The 22,107-nt window shown below is 42.5% G+C and overlaps 2 protein-coding genes across 5 annotated transcripts in view; both read left to right on the forward strand.

The window, feature by feature from the left end:
* The window catches only part of IPPK (inositol-pentakisphosphate 2-kinase), a 49,705-nt gene that overhangs the window by 1,275 nt on the left and 26,323 nt on the right, over window positions 1-22,107 (forward strand). The window contains exons 1-2 of one of the 4 annotated variants that reach the window (XM_027735665.1): window positions 6,972-6,982; window positions 8,120-8,175. The exons of 1 other annotated variant lie outside the window; for it this stretch is intronic. In XM_027735665.1, the coding sequence (XP_027591466.1) occupies window positions 8,137-8,175 (39 nt within the window). In that variant the 5' untranslated portion in view covers window positions 6,972-6,982; window positions 8,120-8,136. Of the gene's footprint in view, window positions 1-6,971; window positions 6,983-8,119; window positions 8,176-20,170; window positions 20,325-20,718; window positions 20,742-22,107 lie in introns of those variants that run through there. 2 more of the 4 variants (XM_027735422.2, XM_027735901.2) reach the window with 2 other exon arrangements.
* LOC113996102 (glycine-rich protein 1-like) lies at window positions 512-2,394 on the forward strand. The gene is made up of 2 exons (XM_027736815.2): window positions 512-1,251; window positions 1,408-2,394. The coding sequence occupies exons 1-2, from the start codon at window positions 645-647 to the stop codon at window positions 1,758-1,760; spliced, it is 960 nt and encodes a 319-aa protein (XP_027592616.2). The 5' UTR covers window positions 512-644; the 3' UTR covers window positions 1,761-2,394.

A 22,107-nucleotide genomic window follows, 5' to 3' on the forward strand; every position in this document is an offset into this window, starting at 1 on the left:
GCAGAAAATCCCACACTTGAGGGATTGCCTGGAAGAGCTGGCGAGAGGTTTTTAGATAGTTCTCACGTTCATTCATGGCTGGGCTTCGTGAACGAAGATTTGGGAAGGCTCTATCCACGTTTGTTACAGGCACGCTGGTGGCTAATGAGGCCAATACAAGATAGACATGTCTGATTGCAAAAGGCACAGCAGAAAGACTCCTTAGGTGGTATATTCTGCAAGGCACGGTTCTTTCTGCGTTGTCTTTTCTCCTCAAGGGTGATCCTGCGTGTGTTCTCAAAGGATCAGCAGTGTTATAGATGGCGTGTCTCCAGGCCTCCCGACTGGAGGCCAGAGTAGACCAGTTATGATGATCAATATGGCCAAGGCTGAGATGTTGTTTCAGGGAGTCCTTGTATCTTCTCTTTGGGGCTCCTCTCATGCGGCAGCCAGTGGCAAGTTCACCATAAAGCAAGATCTTAGAGAGGCGGTGATCCTTCATCCTGGAGATGTGCCCTGCCCAGCACAGCTGTGTTCTCAGCAACATGGTCTCAATACTTGCGACTGCTGCCTGTTCTAGAACAGATGTCCTGGACACATAACCCGACCAGTGGATAGGGTCCTGAGAAACGAGAGGGAGAAGGGCACGAGGCGGGATAACGGCGATGTGCGCCTGGAACATCGCAGGCGACGGAGCGGGTGATGGACTGCGAGGGGCCGGCGATGCCCTGGGGTGGGAATGTGGCGCACGCAGGCGAAGGGGCAGCCGCGGTGATCGCCGAGCGCGGCCGCGCGGCCGGCCCGTTACCGCCGTTGGGTGGGGAATGGGACCCGCGGCGGGGGCGGGAGCGGCCGGACGGGGGGGCTCGGGCAGGGGCGCGGGGGGCGCGGGGTGTCCGCGCTCGGCGGGCGCGGGGGGCGCAGGGCGCGGGGTGTCCGAGCCCGCTGCCACCGAGCGCTGCCCCGGCGCGGCGCGGGGGTGTCCGGCTGTCGTTCGGGGTTGTCGGTCGAGGTGTCCGCGCTGGTCCCGCCTCCTCCGCCAGCAAAACAAACCCGCCCCGTCCCGCCCGCGCGGTGCGGCTGTTGCGCGGAGCCGCCGCGGCCGCGGGGGCCGGGCCGGGGCGGGCGACGCTGGCAGCGGGGCCGGGGCGGCCATGAGGACCGAGATCTCCACGGCGGCCGCGTTCGTGACCCGCCTCCTGCGGGCCGGCGGCGGGGTCGGCGAGGAGCAGCTGCGGTGCTTCCGCGAGCGGCTGCAGGAGGCGATGCGCGGTGAGCGGCGGGGGGACACCCCCTCCATCCCCCCTCCGTCCCCCCTCCATTCCCCCTCCATTCCACCCCCATCCCCTCTATCCACTCCATCCCCTCTTGGCCCGGGGGTCCGGCGGAGCGCACCGCGGTAAAGCTCCTCTTTGTTCCCTCTCGCAGAGCACTATAAACACCACTGGTTCCCCCTGATGCCTTCCAAGGGCTCCGGGTACCGCTGCATCAGGATCAACCATAAGATGGACCCCTTGATAGGAAAAGCGGCGGGGATGATCGGACTGAGCCACGAGAGGCTCTTCCAGCTCTTACCCAGCGAATTAACTCTGTGGGTCGACCCCTTCGAAGTGTCCTACCGCATAGGTGAGGATGGGTCTATCTGTGTGCTGTACGAGAGCCCTCAGCCTGGGGGGAAGGCGGCCAAACAGCTGGAGAGCAGGACCAGTTGCAAGGAGGAGTGGAGAACTGGCAGATCCAGCCCTTCCAAGAGTTACAACATGATGACGGTTTCTAGTTAAAAGCAGCTCTTCCTTGTACAATGATGTATGTATCCCAGTCTCATGGTAAAGTTAGATGTAACTGAGCTTTTTGTTTTTTTTTTATTTTTTTTTTCACCCTATAGTCATTAATAAGTCGTGGTAGTACTGCCAAGTTCTTTGTGGGCAAGGGCTAATGTATACAGCAGTTTTTACACTGCATGTTACTTTCTGGATTGTGTCCTGTAAATGCACTGTACAGTCGGTGGATCGTTTTACACATTTATATTTTCAAAGAAGTTCTGGCTATTTGTAATAAAAAGCAATATTGTAGCACTCTTTATGATGGATTTTAGTCAACATTAGCACTTACTAAAAAAAAAAAACCACATTCTGCAATTTGCAGAGCAATAACATGAAGGGAGGTGGGAAACAGATCTAACAAGCTGCACATAAATCTTGTGATTTGTCTGCACAGGCTTCTCTCAGGGTCATTCAAGTTTGGCTGCGAGGCACAAATCACAAAAGTAACTCTTATTTTTCCTTTTTCAAAGCATGCATTTATTTAAGGGATGGATTCCATCGTACTCCGACGTTTAGCAAAAAGAATTGGGGAATTAGTCTGTCTTGTTATTTGTAGTTATTTCAGTAGAAGAATAAAGACTTGCTCAAACTGCTTGTTTTGGTTTTGGTTTTTCACCCCCCCCTCAGGCTTTTAGCGTTGCTCTCAAGCTCATTCTAGCCATTTTTAATCATTGCAGAAAGCTTTGTAGGTAGAAGGGTGTAGCTCTGAACATTCATCTTTATCTCAGATCACAACAAAACAGTTTTGGTAAAGCTTGCTGGCTGGGTGTCTTGAGCTGAATAATCTCTGTAGAGATGGGTGGGTGTTTTGATACTGTATCGAACTGAATGGAAGCAAAAGTACTCTTCTGATATTTGATCTACAGCAAAAGATGCTTGAGTTTGTTGGGAAATGGAGTTTGTGTTTAAAACTGCAACTTGACGCTATGTAGGAAGCTTGAGTGAAAGTTTGAGTGATCAATCACAGAATCAAATGGGCTGGAAAAGACCTCTGAGATCATCGAGTCCAACCTCTGAGCCAACACCACCTTGTCACCCAGACCATGGCACTGATGCCACATCCAATCTCTTCTTAAACACCTCCAGGGACGGTACCTCCACCACCTCCCTGGCAGCTCATTCCAATGGCTGATCACTCTCTCTGTAGAACTTCTTCCTGATGTCCAACCTAAACCTCTCCTGGTGCAGCTTAAGACCGAGCCCTCTTGTCCTACTGCTGGTTGCCTGGAAGAAGAGACCAACCCCCACCTGGCTACAACCTCCTGTCAGGGAGTTGTAGAGAGTGAGGAGGTCTCCCCTGAGCCTCCTCTTCTCCAGGCTAAACAACCTCAGCTGCTTCTCACAGGACTTGTGCTCCAGTCCCTTCCCCAGCCTCATTGCTCTTCTCTGGACCCGCTCCAGCCCCTCAATGTCCTTCCTGAGCTGAGGGCCCAGAACTGGACACAGCACTCCAGGTGTGGCCTCATCAGCACTGAGTACAGAGGCAGAATCACTTCCCTGCTCCTGCTCCCACACTGTTCCTGATCCAGGCCAGGATGCCATTGGCCTTCTTGGCCACCTGGGCACACTGCTGGCTCATGTTCAGCTTCCTGTCTGTCAGAACCCCCAGGTCCCTTCCTGCCTGGCCGCTCTCCAGCCACTGCAATGCTCTCCATGAGCACACTCCTGGAAAAGCTGGCAGCCCACGGCTTGGACAGGTGCACTCAGTTGGCAGCTGGTCACTGGTGGTGTCCCCCAGGGACCAATGTAATAACAACATCAGTGTGAGAAAAAATAAGTAAAATCATTTGAGTGAGGCAGGAACACTTTGTTTTTCTGATAATTCAGTAGAATGTAGGAAAAATAGATCATTTTTATTTAGTTGATATTTACATTAATAAGATTTGAACCGTGGTGAAATGTGGCAGAAGTACAGAGCCCATTCAAACATGTATTTTTGTAACTTGAAGCCTCATGAGTATCCCCTGCCCATGCTTGGCCTCTGAGTGTGGGGAGTTTACCCTGAACCAGTGGCCATTGCATTATTTAGTCTGAAATACAGAATTTAGAGAACAGAGAGATCTTGTGGTTTATGTTAACAGGTAAAAAGTGAGGATTTGGTTGGTTTGGTTGGCATGTCCTGAAGGCATTATGACAATCCAGTCCTGAACATTTTACTCTATGGGGTCAATAAATTTACTTGCATTCCATGCAGGGAGCATGGATGTTTTCAGCTCCCACTGGATTTTTTGCCTCCACAAAGACTATGAGAATGTTTTGGAGTGCTCTGTATTAGCATTTGGTGGCACATTCTGTCCCTAGGTAAAGACCCCAGCATGGAACTGTCTCTTGCAGAAGTCTGTAAAATGTGGAGATCCTCCTGCTGGAACACCTTACTCTTGATTTCAGCTGCTCTTGGGTGATTAATGCTCAGAGGTGTTGAACCAATCCAGCCACTGTTACTCTAATTTGAAGTGTTTTTTCATCTCAACACAAGGGAAGCTCCTTGTGGTGGAAAATTATTACATGTAATTTTTCATTTAGAATAACATCTTTTTGTTTTGTTCACTCGTTTCAATTCACAGTTTCATTACCTTCCATTGAAAGGTTCTGCCAAAAATCTGCCTAAGCCTCGTTAGCAATATTCCTTTTGTTATCATTAACATCTTAAAAACGCATTTTTTAGAGACTGGAATAAACAACATTGAAAGCAACATGGCAGCTGCTTGAGGACCTTGAAATAGCTGCTTCTGCCAGGTAATGAAGTAGATTAAAGGCTTCTGTGTCCAGTTTTGAAAGTCTACAAGGGGTGTAACCCTTTGCTGGGGGTAAGGTTTGCACAGTTACCTTGACAGTAACATTTGGTTGCTGCTTTTAGCAGTGGGTTGAGGTGAAGTAGGTACAGCAGGTTGTTCAGATGTCTAAGAGCCTGGATTAATCCAGCCATGAAAAATTCTGGTGCTTTTATTAATCCTATCCTAAGCAATGGGATGTTTCATGTTATAAAATATCATGTCTTGAGTATCCTACACTCTCTGCAAGTTTGATGTTTATCATTGAAGGGGCACTTTGTTGGTGTGAGGAGAGTTTAATTTCATATATTTAAGCTGCTGGCATAGAGTTGAAGTCCCTCTGCAGACAAGCGGGTGGGGGACGCTGGGGATTTGAAGAAAACCCACTAAAGCAAATAAAATACTTGAGCTGCAAGTAAATACACTGTAATATCTGTGACATCTAGAACTGCATTCCATCGCTTTAAAAAATGTCAAAGGCATACTCACAGCACAAAGGCTGTTCTGAGGGAACAGAGCACTTGGTAGTAAGCCAGGGAGGCAGCTATTTGGAGGAGGTGAATAAAAATTAACCTTGTGTTTTCCCTAAAAGGTGGTAGGTTTTGTGCAAGAAGCAAGCCCAAACCCCAACATCTTTAAAATTGTGTACCTGTCACATGGGACTGACCACATCCAATCAGTCATGATGTGAACAGAATGGTTTGGGTTCTATAGGAAGGATTACTGCCCGCTGGCCATCTTGAAGCAGTGAAAATATATGGAGAAAAACCAGAATATGCTTGTTTGTATGAGGATGGGTCAACTGTTGAATAAGTAAAGGTGAAGAAACACTTATAGAGGAAAATAAAAACCCATATATTGTCTATTTCTCCAAAACATTGCCTTGCTGCCAAGTTAATTAGGTAACATTTGTCTGAGTTATAAAGTCCAGCTGAGACATAAGGTCCTGTTAGTTTATACAGCCTGAGCACTTATGTACTGCAATTATTGCATGTGACCCCCATGACTCATTATTTGCACCTAAGAATAAAGAGATCTATAGTTTTGATCTGAAAGTTTTAAGAGATAAGGGGATTGTCTGTATTTGTTTCAGATTCTATTACCTGTAGGGTCAGGTAAATTCAAATATGAAATTTGGTATGTTTAAGTTTAGTGACCTTATTCCATTATCCTCAAGATGAAAGGCCTCTTGTAGCACTTTATACTGCAATCAAATTAAGTCCGTTTTTCTTATTTAAAGGATTAGAAAGATTAAGCCTTTCAAGTCTGAGCATAAATAATTTTCTTTTAACTGGGATTTACATACATGCTTTCTGCCAACACTTGTTCCATTTTTGATATGTGCATGAGAATGTGTTCCCAAGAAATGAGTGCAGTGAACCAACTGATCTGGATCTCTCCATTCCCATCACGATTTGCTGTTCCACCAGCACTGACAGTGCTGTGATCCTCCCTTCACTGACAACAGTGTAAAATTTGGTCTAAATGCCACATGTTTTAGGTGAATTGCCTTGTAAAAACCTAAATAATTAACGTGCTTGTGATTGCACACACAAAGGACAAACCCTGGGTTTGTTTAATAGCTTCCTATAAAACTATTGATTGGCATTAATGATATGGTTCTGCTTTTAGTCATACTTCTTATTATGAAGTGAATTATTACTTTATTAATTAGCCTCCTTTTTACATTTTATCCATTATTAAAAGTGTTGTAACTCTCAATTATTAGTTGTTACTATTTTATATTGGGACACCTACTCTGGAGAAATTTTCAAGTTGTTCCACATGCATTGGAAATGACATCCTAAGGCCTCCTAATGATATCCTAAGGCACTTTTTTAGACCTTGTGGTTATGTTTTTCCTTATGAAAACCTAAAAATGACTCTTGTGATGTTATCTGGTCTAACATAAGTATATTGGAATTATTTCCTTATCCTCATGCAGTACAAAGTTATCCACATTATTAAATGCAGGTAGGCAATGTATATTGATCACTTGCAGCTTTTTGTCTCCCTGTAGCAATTTTACTGTCTTCATATTTTCCAAACTATAATTCATCTAGGAGCTGGTGTTTCTTAAAGGGTCTTTGCCCTTGCATAACTATTTTTCTTAGCTGTTTTAACCATGGATTTTCCTCTGATGTTTTTAACTCCCTTCAGATTTTTTTTTTTTTAATTCACAATAATCCATATATGTTGGCTTCTTTTTCTGTTTCATCTTTTTTTTTTAATGTAATTGTTATTATTCCTATGGGTATGGAAGGGATGTGACTCAAAATTTGGATCTAATCTTAATTTCTGCCTTCTGTCACACTGGTGTAGCAGCACTCCAGCCATCACTTGGCTGTGTGTGATTCCTCCAGGCTGATCCTCGTTGCCATGGCAGAGTGGGAAGACTTGTATTCTTGGGTAACAGAAGCATTCAGGTTCTTGACTAGTAAGATAATTATTACTGTTGCCACAGTTACTTTTTATAAATTATTTTTCTCATGGTGCCAGAGTCGCTCTTATGATGCAGGAGTAATAGGCTCATTTATTTTCATTGTTTTCTTGCTGGGGATTGAATTTATTCCAGTAACAACAGGTGATATTTTGCTTTCTAAGGCGATGTAAAATTTTCATTGAGAAGTAAAGTGCTGAGTTTAGCTTGTAATTTGGGTAACTTCTTCAGGGGGCAATATATTTTAATTAAGATGGAATCGTGTGGAAGAATCTTTAATCTGCCTGGGAGAGTCACTTTGTGCTGAGAGATTCATCTGCCCCTCGTTTGCAATCAGCAGGACTATAGATCTTTAAAAAGTGTCAGGAAGCAATGAGAGGGCAAATTAAATTGTGATTTGTGACCACCTTGGTTTATCATTATTTTAAACTACTGAGCCCTGGATTATTGATGGCAATATTTGCATAGCCTTGTTAAAAGGAGCTGCTGTAGAGTATCAGTTGTTCTCCCCAGTGGTTCTTAAAAATCCAAAGAAACAAAAGCTGTAAAAGAAAATTAATGTCTGTTCAGTTAAGTAAAACAGCAAATCAGTCTTGAGACACTGAAAGACAAAACTGCAACTGTCTCTCCTGATAAAATAACTGTAAAACGTAGCAGGAAGAGGAAAAAATAATATAATGTTATATAATGTTTCAAGCAAACCTCTAGTGCTAAATAATACCCATCTGAGAAAAATAAGTTTGCAGTCCTGGAGATATGCCAAGTGTGAAAGTTCATCTTTGAGATGGAACGCGTTTTTAAAAGAAAAAAAAATATATAAAAGTATGAATATGGCCTTTGTAGATGTTGTGATGCAGCAGATTTTAATGTGAACTCTTTAGAATATAAACTTTTATGCACTTTACTTGTAGTTCAGTAGTAGTGAGTACAAGGAACTTTATTCATAAAGCAGTTTTTGCTGTAGAGCTGTCGTGACTGCAGGGAGATGTTTGGGATGAGGCAGTTGGAGCCCAGTCATGCAAACTGTGCTCAAATTGATCATTTCAATGATCAGTCAGTGGCTCTGGCCTCAGATGACTGATATTACTTGTGTGTACCATTCCCAGGATTATCTGCTCCATGAATGAAGGATGAACAAACACACAAGAAACTGAGGAAAAAGGTAGGTTCTACCAGAAAATACTTCTTAAACTGCCTGAGCCCTCGTTGTTCCAGTAGTTCTTGGTAGTCAGAAGAGAATGTTGCACAGAAGTAGGATTGTATCACCAAACTACTGAACTTACTTCATTTTACACTGAGTGCCAACATGGAAGTTGCTTTCTTCCACTGGGGCTCTGAGGAGGAAGGGAACTTGCCTGTTATTTGTAGATATGCAGAAGCACTTAGAAATTACATTATTTGCAAGACCTGAGTTTTATTTTGCTGCTGCCTATTGGTGAGTAAAACACTAATGAGAATTCCTATTCTGTGGCATTTTTACATGAAATTCTGGTTTAGTAACCGTACATATGTATATGAATATGCAGCTGACACTTTGCACTAGTCCCCTACATATTATTTATGGAGCATCATTAGCATCAAAACAGCATTATGTGAATGTTTCTGTTGCAAATGTGCAACCTGAGGGTTAGATTTGCATAAAGACACATGTAGGAGTGATGGAAAAGAACATAAACTATGGTGGTGTAGGCTTTTATATATTCTCAGAATAGATTACCACAAAAGCCGACCCCTTAGACTTGCCTTCTTGCACTCTGTGAATCTGGATTATCAAGAATAAATGGGAACAGCATTCTCCTAATGTGCATGATGAGATAAGATTTTATTTAGGGCTCAAAATAACATGTTACTCGTACAAATCCTTCCTTCTGGGAAGTGTGCTGATTTTTTTCTGTATATACCAGAGGTCACGTCTCTCCTGACTGCATGTTAAGGGATGATACAAGGGTTTTGTCAAGGGGTTTTTCCTCTGGGGAGGAAAAAGATGTACAAATGTGCTGGGAGAGGGTTGTCTTGTTCTTTTTGCCTCCCAATGTGATGGGCTGATACTGAAATTGTTGAATGCTTTCATATGGATCGTGAGCTGTTTTTTGAAGTGGCTGACATGTGCATGCTAAGACCTCAATTAAGGGTAATTAAATATGTGCTTGAATTTAGTAGCAGTGCTGAACATTTGATGTGGAATTAGGTATTTTGATGGATGAAGGTTTTGCTGAACAAAATTCATTCAGAGTCATGAACTGCTGTATTTATGCAACACTTGATTTTATCATTAGTGTTTTCACTGGTGTTTAGGTGTTTTTCAATGACTCAATGCTACACTTTTAAAGTTGCAGTTTCTACAGAAGTCAGTAGAATTCCTCCCGTGTTTAGCATTAAGAGGCTTTTGGCTCAGAGCTAGATGAACATTGTACTGTTTAACTGTGTGTTAGATTCATGTTTCTGAAGGATCAAATGAAGATTTGATTGCAGCTGAAACCTGTTCTGTGAGTCAACTCACCAGAAAGGGAAAGAATTTGTGTTTCTGTGTTGAGTGTCACAACTATGTGTGCACCATATGGCTTGATGGTATATTCAGGGAAAGCTGGGTGTATTTGCTAAAATAAACACATATTTGTCCTTTTCTTTCCACAAGCCTTTAATGTTGATTCTTTTTCTAAATGTGTTCTAAAACACTGAGCCCCCCAAAAGGGCTTCATTTTAGCTGTGAGCCAGAGGGGGCTGTGTATCTGTTGCAGCTTATGGGACTAGAAATCAGCAGAACAGCACATACCAGACAACTCACTGCCCTCTCCTCTTCCCTTCTTACCTTCCTGTGGTTCCTCTGTCCTTTACAGACTCTCTTCTCATTCATTTCCCTAAATTCTCAATTACTTTTCTCAAAAATAAATTCGTTGAACTTCTGCATCGACATGAAATGAAGAGATTAATGCTTGTTTATTGGCAGGCACCACGTCTTGACAATGAATGTAAGAACTGGAATTCTTACCCAGCACTGGGTTAAAAAGGGAAGATGAATCCAGAGCTTCTGTGAGGCATTTCTTTCCAGCCTTATTACAGCTCCTGTTTTGTGCCAGATTGGCCAGTGTAACTCTATACTGCAGTGTGCCTTTTGTAGTGTGTTCTCAGTGCAATAGTGGTTTAGATGGCCTGGAAGCTCCTTTTGCAAAGAGAATTATCTGTTCCAGTATCACTTCACAGGGTGCCATAGTTGGGAATACTGAGATCTGGTATCAGCTTTGTTATCTGTGTATGGGGGCAAACAATGATGCTTTTGGAAAAAGTTACCTGGAAAATATTCAGCATATCAGACAGGACGCTAAAAATAATTTACTTTTTTTCCCCTGTACCTTCTGCTAATAAGTTTTAGAATATTTGCAATTTTACAGCAGTTGTTTCCTCTGGCAGTTACTTCAATATTTCTGAAGATTTGAATTTTTGAAATTTTTTTTTGGTTTAGCAGTGCTGGCTTATTGTTCTTCTCATAGCTTATCTCCTGGTGTGGTTCACTGCTTGTAAACTAAATATTTAACACGTTGCTGTGATGAACAGCTTATTATTTCCACTGCTTCAGACACATAATTAAGCAAATTAAAGCTGGACTTCCATTTTCAACAACAGCATCTCAGCTTTATGCCTGTGTCTACAGATAGTTTTATTCTTATTTAAAACTGCCAGTGAATTAGTAGCCCTAAAATATATTGTTAAACTAGGACACCCAGTGTTAAATTCATGTTTCTGAAGGATCAAATGAAGATTTAATTGTAGCTAAATTCATAATTTGTAATACTGTTGTCTCCAGTTTCATCTTATCAATTTTTAACCTTTTTTTCCCCCACAAGTATGTGCTGAAGTCTTTAATTGGCATTTGTTTATTTTTTTGAGACTCATTGAATGTCTCTCATCTTTCCTTCTGTTCCCCCCAGAATTATAAGGGCTGTTTTCATAATTGAATTCATGTTGTTGCAATCAAACTGTTCTTTAGCTTTTCCAGTATTATTCTTTCCTATATTTGTCACGTCAGTGATGGCTCTCATCTCGTTCCACCAATATTTTTCAGTAATTGTTGAATGTTTTCCCTGTTTCAGGGGAATGGGAGGCCCATTCACATGAAAAGGTTCCTGTGTGTTTATTGTCATTTAAATGGCTTATCAGTAACACTTATTTTGCTTTAGGCATGTTTGAAATTATTGCTTTAGGAAACTGGTGGCAGAAGAATGGCTACTTTTCTTAAAGGTAAATATTTTTAGAAACCAAATATTTTACTTCTTAATTTCTGTGAGAGTTAAAACATCTCTGAAATCAAAGGGGTATTTTAAGCTGACAATAGTAATAGTTTAATATACATATTAATATACATACCAGAGAACAGGTAAGTTCTGTTTAGGCTGTGTTCCTTTTTTTTTTTTTTTGAATAATTACTGTGAGCAGCTGCTGGTGAGTGAGATTTTGGTAGATAATATAGGTTATTCCTGAAAGGGCGATTTTTGGGTTGAATCAATGTGAATCTAATCTCCTGTAAAGCCTCTTTACACAAATGTGTTTTAGTGCTGTGCCCTTGATAAAAAATACTCATGGCAGGATTTTCACATCACAATAAATTATGTTCTGGCCACTAATCTCTGAAATGCCATTTGCATGCAAAAATAACAATTAATGCTTCGGGCCTTTGATATTCTGCACGTCCCTTGTTTTGTTTGATTCTTTTCTCCTTTCTTACACAGTTTGAGGGCATCTTTATCACTTCTATTTTAAGTTTTTTCTTTTGTTTGTTGGACATTGACTTTGAACATCTTCTGGTGCATCCAAGGCCTTCCATCTGAGCACAGACACTGAGACAGAGTGGCCTGAATCCCAGAAGTGTTAAGGGAATGCAGAGGATTTGAATGGGAATGGAATTGTTCAGCTCTTTGAAAACTAAGAGTTTAAAGGAAGGATGGAATTGTGAAGCAGAGGTAATTTCAGTAACCTGAGTGCTGTTTTTTAAAGTACTTTCTGCAATCGAGATAATGAAATAATGAGAGTCACTATAGCTTTAGCTTGGACAAAACCAAATTGTGTTAAGTTTAGAGCAGTATCCTGAGGGGACATGGGGCTGACAGACCACCCAGGGATATGGAAAACACTTGTGTATGGGATCCCCTGGCCTTGGCAAGGAAGGACAACACGTGTAAGACACATAACAGCAATAAAGGTAACGAGGAGGTGTTTGGAAAGGATGAACAGGGACAGTCTGCAGGAGGGCAGAGCAGATAAGAACGAGGGGACACTTTAAGAATATCTGTAAGTATTTGGGTTTTTTTGTTGTTGTTCTTGTTTTTTAGATGATTCTTGTAAGAGTACCGAGACTGCAAAGTCAGCCACTCAGAATTTAGCTCATGTCAACATTAGCTCGTGTTAACATTAGCAGAAGTTTAGATTTTAATGTCATTGAGACTAAAAAGACAGCAAAAAATACATCCTTAAGTTCAGGGTGACCTGTTATCCCACACAGTTTCCCACTAAATTCTCCATTATTGTTTCAATGCTAATGCTTCTTAATAAAAGGTTTAATCTTTAATGAGGCAAACTAGCATATTTTTCAATAATTTTATTTCAGAAATTATTTTTTAAATGAACTTAAAAAGAACCCCAGCAAAAATCTTCATCAGACATTTCTTTATGAAACAAACAGTGCCATGGAATAGCTGATTTACTGAAACTATGAAGTTTCAGTAAAATGACAAGAAACTTCAATAATGGGAAGTCTTTGAGCAATCTCTTTAGACATGTCTGTCTATATTAACAACCCGGAGCCAGAAAGTAGATTCAGAGCTTCTCCTTTTACTGAATTTTTTGGGATCTCTCAATTATCTGAAGAGAGTGTGCCAATGGTTTTTCTGGGAACAAAAAAAAAAACCCAACAAAAAAAACCCAAAAAATGACTCCAAAATTCAGTTCTGTGGATTTTACTGTACGAGCTTTAGGATGTGTAAATGCAGAAAGAAAAACAAAAAGGCAAGTATTAAACTATGTGTAAATACCTGATTGTATCTCCTCAAACCAGCAGATGAGGCTGTTTCCCATTACATTTAGTTTGCAACACTGTTAACCCCTGGAAACCTGTAATTGTGATTAAATGCCTGTTTCCAGGTATGATTTGGTAAATGTGGGTTTTTTTTGCATTGTATCACAGATTCTTAGATATGTTCAGAACCAGCCACCAGGTAGAACATCAAGATATATTTTTTTTAATCTATAAATTCATGCCAGATGGATTTGTAGCTTCCAAGGTGCCGAGCCTTGTGTGAGAAGGGGCTTCGCTGCTTTTTGGGCCTAACTCTGTTTTAATAAATGTAGAATTGAATCTAGAATTTATGCTCACTCGGTCATCTTAAATTTAATTCCTTGCTAAAATGCTTGACTTGAGAGATCTAGAACATCTCTATGTATTTCAGTATATTTATCTTCCTGACACTGTTAGGAATAGCTCTTTTCTTAAGCAACTTGGTTTTTTTTTTCCCTAGAAATCTGTTGGAAAGGTGTGAGATGGAACGAAAACCTAAGTATGAGTAATGAGTGTACAAGTGAGATACCATCATAAAGATTTCGTTGCAATGGCTATTGCACCTGGTTTTGGCAGACATTCAGTCAGGAAGATCTCATAATCACTTCTTAAATATTCACTTCCCTCCACCTTAATCACGAGAATTTTAGGTTGTCATCTTTGAAACAGCTGTTTTAAATCAATAAACAGAGTTTAGTGGAATGCTTTATCACTGATCCTCTGATGGTGCAGGTCACTTCAATTCTCTTTTGTAACATGTTGATCTAGCAATAAGGGGATGGTAGAAATCAAAGACGTGTTTTTCTGAGGGAGGAAAAAAACCCAACAACCCCAAAAACCTGTCAGTGGCAGCTCCTGGACTGCAGAATAAATTATAGTTTTCTCACCCCAAACATGTCTTTGTTGATGTGCTCTCTGCTGCTTTTCCAGAGCACACCCAGAAATATCTGTTCCTTCTGTGCCTTTTCTTCTTTCCTCGAAAGGGCCCCGCGCTTTCCCCCTGCCAGGAGGTTCTGCAGCTGCTCAAAGTGCAGTTTCATAATCAGCTTAGTGTGGTGTGAGAGGGAGCTGGCAGCACAATGGCTCATCCCGGGCTCCCCCTCCTTTGGGATGCGTTCCCATTCTTTGGCTGCAGGACTTGTGTGTCACACTGGTTTGCTGAGTCAGCTAAAGAACATGGGGGGGGGGGAAATTCCCACCCGAGGAAACCATTCATTTGATGAATAATCTGCTCTGCTGTGCCACATGGGTGTCCATGTGCTGAGGGCAATGCCAAGAGAACACACGGAATAGACGGCCAGATTTGGAATGGAGGATAAGATCCCCCTTCTGAGATACCATAGTGCTTATGTTGGTGTCTCTGCTTGGCAAACTGCATTATATCTGTGTTTGTGAATTGGAGATGACAGATAATGTGAGGTTTAGGGTTTGAGATGATGTCTCTTGGCTATTTATAGCTTCTGTTTATTGATTTCAATCGTGGTGATTCCAGTAAACTGGGTTCTTCAAGGGAGCTGGTTGGAGGGAACATTAACTTTGTATGCTGCCATTTGGATACAGAGATCACTCCAAAATTATTAACACTACAGTCAATAAAACACGGTGTGTGTAAATTTGAGGAATTATATCTTTTAAAATATTTGATAGCTGTGCCAGGGAACAAAAATCTGAATTTATCAGTAAGTATAAAAGCAACTGCTGCCCAGTCTGTCTGTATCATCCCCAGATATTGCTGTACAGTTTGGAGTTTCTGGATATGAGCCGATATGTAACATGTGACCAGTTTATATCAATTTGTAATTTATCTTCAGGAGACCTTGCACTCAGTGAATTAAAAGGTTTAATGGGGAAGGTTTCAAGGTTTTCCCACAGAAGTGCGTTGCCAAACAACGTCAGTTTAGCTGAAAACCAGATTAATCTACGTGTTCTCTTCACTGGTTAAAGATGTTCCCGCAGGGCTGGTGTCAAGAAGAGGTTTAAGATGTGCTGTCCTCTAACCATTAACAGGCCCAAGGGCTGGACACAAGGCTGGGGGAGGTTTGTGATGTGAGACAATGAAGTGTTTACCCAGGAGCAGCTGCAAAGGGTGTTTGATCACGAGCAAACAGAGCAGCATTAACAGTGCAGTACCTGCACTGAGGGGGGTTGGCCTGGCTTGGAAGCACCAAAAGTCCTGCAGCTCCAAGACTTCTGCCCTGGGACTTTGCTTTCACCTCTTTATGGAAAGAGCATTTTGTTTTCCAGTTGCTGGTGTGTCCCTTAATACAAGGCAAGGCCTAAAAGCTCTTTATCCCTTCATCTTTCCTTCCTTGCCCGCAGGATTAGAGGCTGTGAGAACAGATTTTAAGGAGGTGCTTAGATGGTGTTGCTCTTGTTCCCTTCTGCCTTAATACCCTGTCAAAGCTTTCTGATTTCACCATAGCTTTCTGCTTTAGTGACCTCCTGCAGTTCCTAACTAGATCTTCTTTTCCATATTTTTGCTCTTACCACTCCCAGAAATTCAAAACACTGTTTTTCATTTGTTTGTTTTTTGGGTCATGCCCTCTTGGTAATGAGTTGTATTTTTTTTTTTCCCAATAAATGTTCAGGACTCCTGTGCATGGAAGATGTTTTTTAATTGTCTTGTCTATATGTAAAAAATATTGTCTGTCCTGGCAGTTCTTTGGAGTTACATATACAGGACAGAGTTGTTCTTTATGCTGTGTCTACTACTTTATTTCCTCCCTCAGACTGTATGTAATTAAACCTCTTGATGGTTATAATGTCTGTTTATTCACATCTGTGGTAAGTTTGTGCAAGCTCTTGTCTGTTAACAACATATATGTGGCTTTATCTTCATTCACTTAAAGTCACCTTTCTTGCTCCTTACAGCCCTATTCCTGAAGCCATTGGCTTCTTTAGTTTCTAAAATATTTTCCTTTGCAAAATGTCACACGTGTTCTCTAAAAAAGCTGTCGAATGACACACTCCAGTCCTATTCTGATCTTCTTCCTTTGTGGGGTCAGTGATTCTCAGTCAGCCTGAGATGGTGAAATGACAGTTGGAGCATGAAATTTCCTGCACTTCCAGTATGTGTGTGAAATTAGGTAGATAAACCGAGGATTCAAGAAATAGCTGTGGCGTGGAGCAGTGGTGTCGTCCTGCCGTGAGATGAGAAAAAAAAGCAAAGCTTTAAAATTTGAATGATGTGTGAGTTACATAAGTATGCTCCATTTCTGCTGGCCTGAGTATAATAAAAATACAAAACTGGCTGTCCTATTTAAACGTAACTGCATCTTTTGAAACTGAAAATGGGGCAGTGGTTTAAAACAAATAGCAATAGTATTTTGTAGCACAGTTTCATTGTGGTTTTGTCATGTCCGTTCAATATTCTGGGACTCGCTGCCTTGAATTTGTGATTTTAATCCTGATTTCTCCAGGCAGACATTTCTAGGTCACAGGAGAGGATCTTTTGTGTCATGATTACTCTTTTCATAAAGAACAAAATATCCTTTCTTTTGTACAGAAGCCTTTCATTTTAGGAACGTGGAGAACTAAGATGTAGCTTTTATAACAAAAACCCTCTTCATAAGCCCACAGGACCTTTGTATTATTGGCACCCAATTTTATCATGAGTCTCAGGTAATGCTATTTTTTTCCTCAGGTCTGGGCTTAATGAGCTTTTTATAGCAAAAAATGGTAACATGAAGTACTTGCCTGGTAATATTTTTTCATCCTCAAAGTGAATAAGTGGCCTGTGAACTGTCCTTACCATTTCATTCTCATTCCCTGGTGAACTTACAGTTTGTAAAAGATGGCAAATGTGAAAGCCTGGGGAAAGGACACAGCAGAGGTTCTGAGCTGGAGCTGGGAGGGGAATCATGTTTTGGTGGGCTTTGGCAGAGTAATGAGCTGGGACAAATAATGAGTAATGAGGTGACAGCAGTGCCAGAGTTTAAATGCCATTTAAAACCAAGCAAAAACTACAGACATGAGATGACAGAAGATGGAGGGGAAGAAATTTCATGTCAGTTAATGTGTTGTCTTTGTATAAAGAGACAGGATGGCTATTTTCTCACTTCTGGCTGCAAATCTGTTTGACAATAGTCCTGTGTGTCAGAACTTTACTAGCTTATTCTTAATGTCACATGATCTGTGATCTTGGGACACTTTATCTTTTATTTGAGAACATCTGCACGGTTAAGAACAGTGTAACCACTAATTTAAACTCTACAGATTATTTACCCTAATTTTAATTTTTCTTTTTTTTTTGTATTCCCGACACTGAAGAGTCCCAAGAAACAGGAATTGTGGCATAAAACACAATGCAGCTCCAGGACCCTGAGGAAAATAAATGTATTTCAGGCCTGTGGTGCTGTCCTGACCCCTCTATGTTACATCAAAAAGGAAATGGTGAGGGGATTAAGTGGGACCTGTAGAACTGAAGGCACAATGGCCTTATGCATTCCTACTGCAGTTTTGAACTAGCTTATCCTAAAATACCACGGGACACCTGGCTGTGTACGGAGATCCCCAGGTGGGTTTTGAGGTCGCTGAGCTCAAGGCACCTCATTAAAACCACTCCAGGTATGTCCACCCCAGCTGGAGTTACAGCACCTGACAAGCCACGAGAGGGGAATTCCAGTTCAGCAATACCTGAATGTCATCAATGGCATGAAATTCAGGTGTTTCAGTCCAAACACGTTGAAGATAATACCTGAAATGAGTCGTAAAACCTGATAATGCGGGGAGAAATAATATGAGTTATATAGGTTTCTGTCGCTCCAGTTTTCAAGCTTCACCAGTTTATTTTCAGAACACTGCCAAGTGATAGTTCTGCACCTGGGAATGCTGGAGGAAAAAGTGGAGAGGGAAGTGACCTGCTAGAGAGAAGGAAGGAGTATGTTAAAACTTGGTGTTCTCACTGTTGTTTACCCTTGCACTCAGAACCTCAGCTTTATTTTTGACTCTGTAGGTGTGTATTCTTCAGAAATATGAAAGAACTTGCTATGCTAAAGTTCCTTTTAAAACTGAGGCAAATTAGTTTTGCCATTGCAAACCAATATATTGATATTACCTGTCCTTGTATTTCTCCATGCAAGCCTAGTAAGTGTCCATGCACTATTTCTCTAAAGTACAGTTATTTTTTAATGCAAGTATCATAAATACCACAATCTTACTTCCAGTCCTGAGTGAGACTTCTATATAAAAACCTTGGTAAGTCAGAACAGAATGGTTAATTCTTGTATGTTCTATATATCCATATCTAGTTATACAACGTAAAGAAACTTTGCAAACATAGGTGACAGAAACATATTTTAAAGACATCACTGTCATTATTTTCAACTTTATCAAATGGCCAAAGGAGCAGAGATTTCTTTTTTCATGTAGACACCTATAGGATGTAAAAAAAAAAAAGGGAAAAGTGCTTATGAGTTAGTGTTTTGGCATTTATTTTGTTTAACTCCCTTTTTTTTAAGTTCTAGTGAAAATAGATGAGCAGTGATTAAGTTACAGCACCACATACATTTAAAAAAAGGATCAATGAGTCATTGCAGATTTATACAGGTTTTATTTTCAGCCTTCTAGGTGCATCTTCTCTCTCCATTAAAATGGCATTTTAATGGAGTTTGCTTTGCTTTGACTTTTTTTTTTCCCCAGAGGCTGCAATACAAAGTCAAATTTGGGTACTGTTCAAATTATACAGAGTAAAACTTGCAAGTGTTTGTCAGTCTGACCAGTGTCATGGAGAGCCTTGTGAGGAAGCAGGATAGAAAAGGGGGGGATTTCAGAGAGCCCTCAGGGATTGTTTTAAAATGATCACTGAAGGACTGGTTTCACTGTTTGCAGTCAAAACTCATTTAGACATAAATAAATAAAAATTACTGGATTAAGGATTGTAGAATTTAATCCTGTGTTTGCGATAGGGAGTTTGGATCTTTAGATTATTTTATATTTATTGTACATCATGTATGTGTATATTCATACATTGGGGGGGGATGTTAAACAGCCTAATGTTTAATTTTTAAATCTTCATATTTCTGCTTGTAACATCTCTGTTGGGCATTTGACTGACCTGGTGTATTGGAGCACAAAGCTATTTGGATACACTCTGACTGCAAGAGCAAATATCTGTAACATTGGAACCAGCCGTGGTTGGAAACTGTATCTGAAAAGACTTTGGAACGGGCTGCCCAGGGAGGTGGGGGAGCCCTCATCCCTGGAGGTGTTTCAGGAAAGACTGGAGGTGGCACTCAGTGCCCTGGTCTGGCTGACAAGGTGGGGATTGGGCACAGGTTGGACTGATCTCAGAGGTCTTTTTTAACACGACTGATTCTGTGATTCTGTCAAACACAACCCCAAAGGTACAACGCCACCTTTTTTTTGTGTGTGTGTTTGACCACCTGGACATTGCAGGTGCAAGCTCATTTTCCACACGGCGATCCCCAAGGATGTTATCCGGGCACCCAATACCATGGAATCACAGGATATCCTGAGCTGGAGAGGACCCATCAGGATCATCGAGTCCAACTCCCGGCCCTGCCCAGGACACCCCAACAATCCCACCCTGTCCTTGAGAGCATTGTCCAAAGTTCCTTGAGCTCTGTCAGTCTTGGGGCCGTGCCCACTGCCCTGGGGACCCTGGTCAGTGCCCCACCACCTCTGGGGGAAGAATCTTTTCCTGAGATTCCAACCTCAGGCTCCCCCGACTCAGCTCCTGCCGTTCCCTCGGCTCCTGTGAGTGGCCAGGAGAGTGAAGAGATCTGTACGTGCCCCTCAGGATGCTGCTGAAGACCCCGACGAGGTCTCCCCTGAGTCTGCCCTTCTCCAGGCTGAACAGACCAAGTGCCCTCAGCCGCTCCTCACGCGGCTTCTTCACCATCCTCATGTCCCTCCTTTGGACTCTCTCTAATGGCTTCATGTCTTCTTTTATATTGTGGCGCCCAACACTGCACACAGCACTCCTTTGACGGGCCGTTTCTGGAGGCAGAAGGCGCTTTTGTGCCGCCGGTCCCGCTCCCCTCACCGCCGGACCCCTGCCCGGCCCCGCCATGGCGGCGGCGGCGCCGTGCCCGGCTCCAAGATGGCGCGGGCGGCGGGCGGGACTTCCCTCGGCCGAGGGCGGGCGGCGCAGCCGCGATGGTGGCGGCGTGAGGCGGCGGGGCCGGCGGCTGTTCCTGCCCTCCGCGCGGCCCGGGCCGGGCATGGAAGTGGAGAAGATGGATGAGAATGAATGGAAGTACCACGGGGAAGGCAACCAGAGCCTCGTCGTCTCACACTGCCAGGTGCGGGGAGGGGGCGGCGGGGGAGACCAGCCCGGGCCCCGCGTGAGGGGGGCGGCCCGGCGGGAGCGGCCGCTCGGCCCCGCCGCCCGCCCTCGCTCCTTTCTCTCCCGGAGGAGTTTTCCATCCCGGGGGGATCGGGCCCGTCCCGTGAGGGAGATTAGCGGGCGCTTCCACGGGTTCTCCCTCGCGGCTGGTGCGGGTGGAAGGGGGAGCAGCCGATGGCCGGGCAGCTGCCTCCTGGAGACGGGAACTGTGAGGAAAAGTGCTGAAAATCCCGCTTTTCCATCGTCATGCCCGGGTGTGGGTGATGTGACAGGGGAAAGCGAGCTGGAGAAGGCGTGTTTTTCCCTTTGTCGCCGGCTCTGGCTCCGTGAGGAGTTCGAACGCTCGCTGCCCCGCTGGGCCGGGCTCCCGGCGGTAATTTCGGGTTTTGGCTTTGCCACAGACCCGGGGTGATGTGACCCCGCCGGGCGGCTCATCCACGGCCTCCCGCTTACCTGTTGGTCTGGGGTTTTGAGCTTTTTGTTTGTTTGGGATGTTTTTAGGGAGTGTTTTATTTAAAAACCGCAGTAAAATAGATTCAGCACTTAGAGCAGTAGTAACGATTAAATGAAGATAAATCCAGTCAAGCAGACTCTATGTCAGTTTATACTGTCCCTGTATTCGTGCCCCCCTTGTGCGTGTATTATTTACTCAATATATTGGGATATCTGTCCCTTGAAGGAATTTATTCTTTTTCTGAAAAGTGCTTCTGCCTGTTTTTTTGCCTTAAAAATGTATTTGTATTTCAGTTTAAAAGCTGCTATGGATTGACCACAGAATGTTCTTGATGCTTCATAGATCTAAACCCAGTAAATCCAAATGTTAAAATGCAGACTTTTATGTAGAAAAAGACCTATAGCTAGAGTTGAATCTTGGCAGCTGTTTCTTTAGATAACATCAAAATGAATGATTGAAAATACTGGATTTTTCTGATGTCTGTTTTCTGGATTATAAATATAAACTAGATGTAAAAAACATTAGCAAATATCAAGTCTGAGAAAATGCTGGAAATCCTATGGCGCTCTCCAAACTTTAGGAGGGGCACTTCTGTGCCTCTGGCTTCTTTATATGAAATATTTTTTAAAAGCTGGTTTTGGTACAAGAAGTATGTGTATCATTTTATTTCCTGTCACATTTTAGTTTTGAAAAAGGCACTTTAGAAACTACTCAGTCACTGGATGACAGGAATCAGGATATGTAATGGATTAGTAGTGATGTAATTGTGATAAGATATGGAAAGTGAGGAAGTATGCCAGTGATTCAGAATAGCTGCTGAGTGTGTCAGTTCTCTTTTTAACAAGATGTTAGAACTTTTCATGTGGAGTGAAAGTGAAATAGATGCGATTTTTCCTTTATGGACAGCTTTGAACCAGTACAGTTTACATCTTGGAGCTTTGTGTCTGCTGATGACAAACTCTAAGAGCCTATAAACTTGGAGCCTATAAAATACTGTTTAGATGCTAATTGTTACTTTGTGCCTCTTACAAACAGGACATACTGGCATGATTAATCATCATTCTCGTGATCTGGTGTTAAGTTATTCTCAGGTTTGCGTGAACAGAACAGTAGCACAACTAAGACAGTGAATTCCATTTTGACTGTCCGTGTTTCATTCTGTAGCTTTCCAGTCCATGTTTTTTGTGTCTCGGTGCCAGTGGGAGGGATAGGGATTTGGTGCTGGTGAGGGAGGTGCGAATGGATACTCAGATACAAGTGAGAGGCCTGGGTGGAGCTGTGTGTG

This window comes from Pipra filicauda, unplaced genomic scaffold (genome assembly GCF_003945595.2).
Source record: "Pipra filicauda isolate LSUMZ 115617 unplaced genomic scaffold, ASM394559v2 scaffold102_size2360937_pilon, whole genome shotgun sequence".
NCBI lineage: Eukaryota > Metazoa > Chordata > Aves > Passeriformes > Pipridae > Pipra > Pipra filicauda.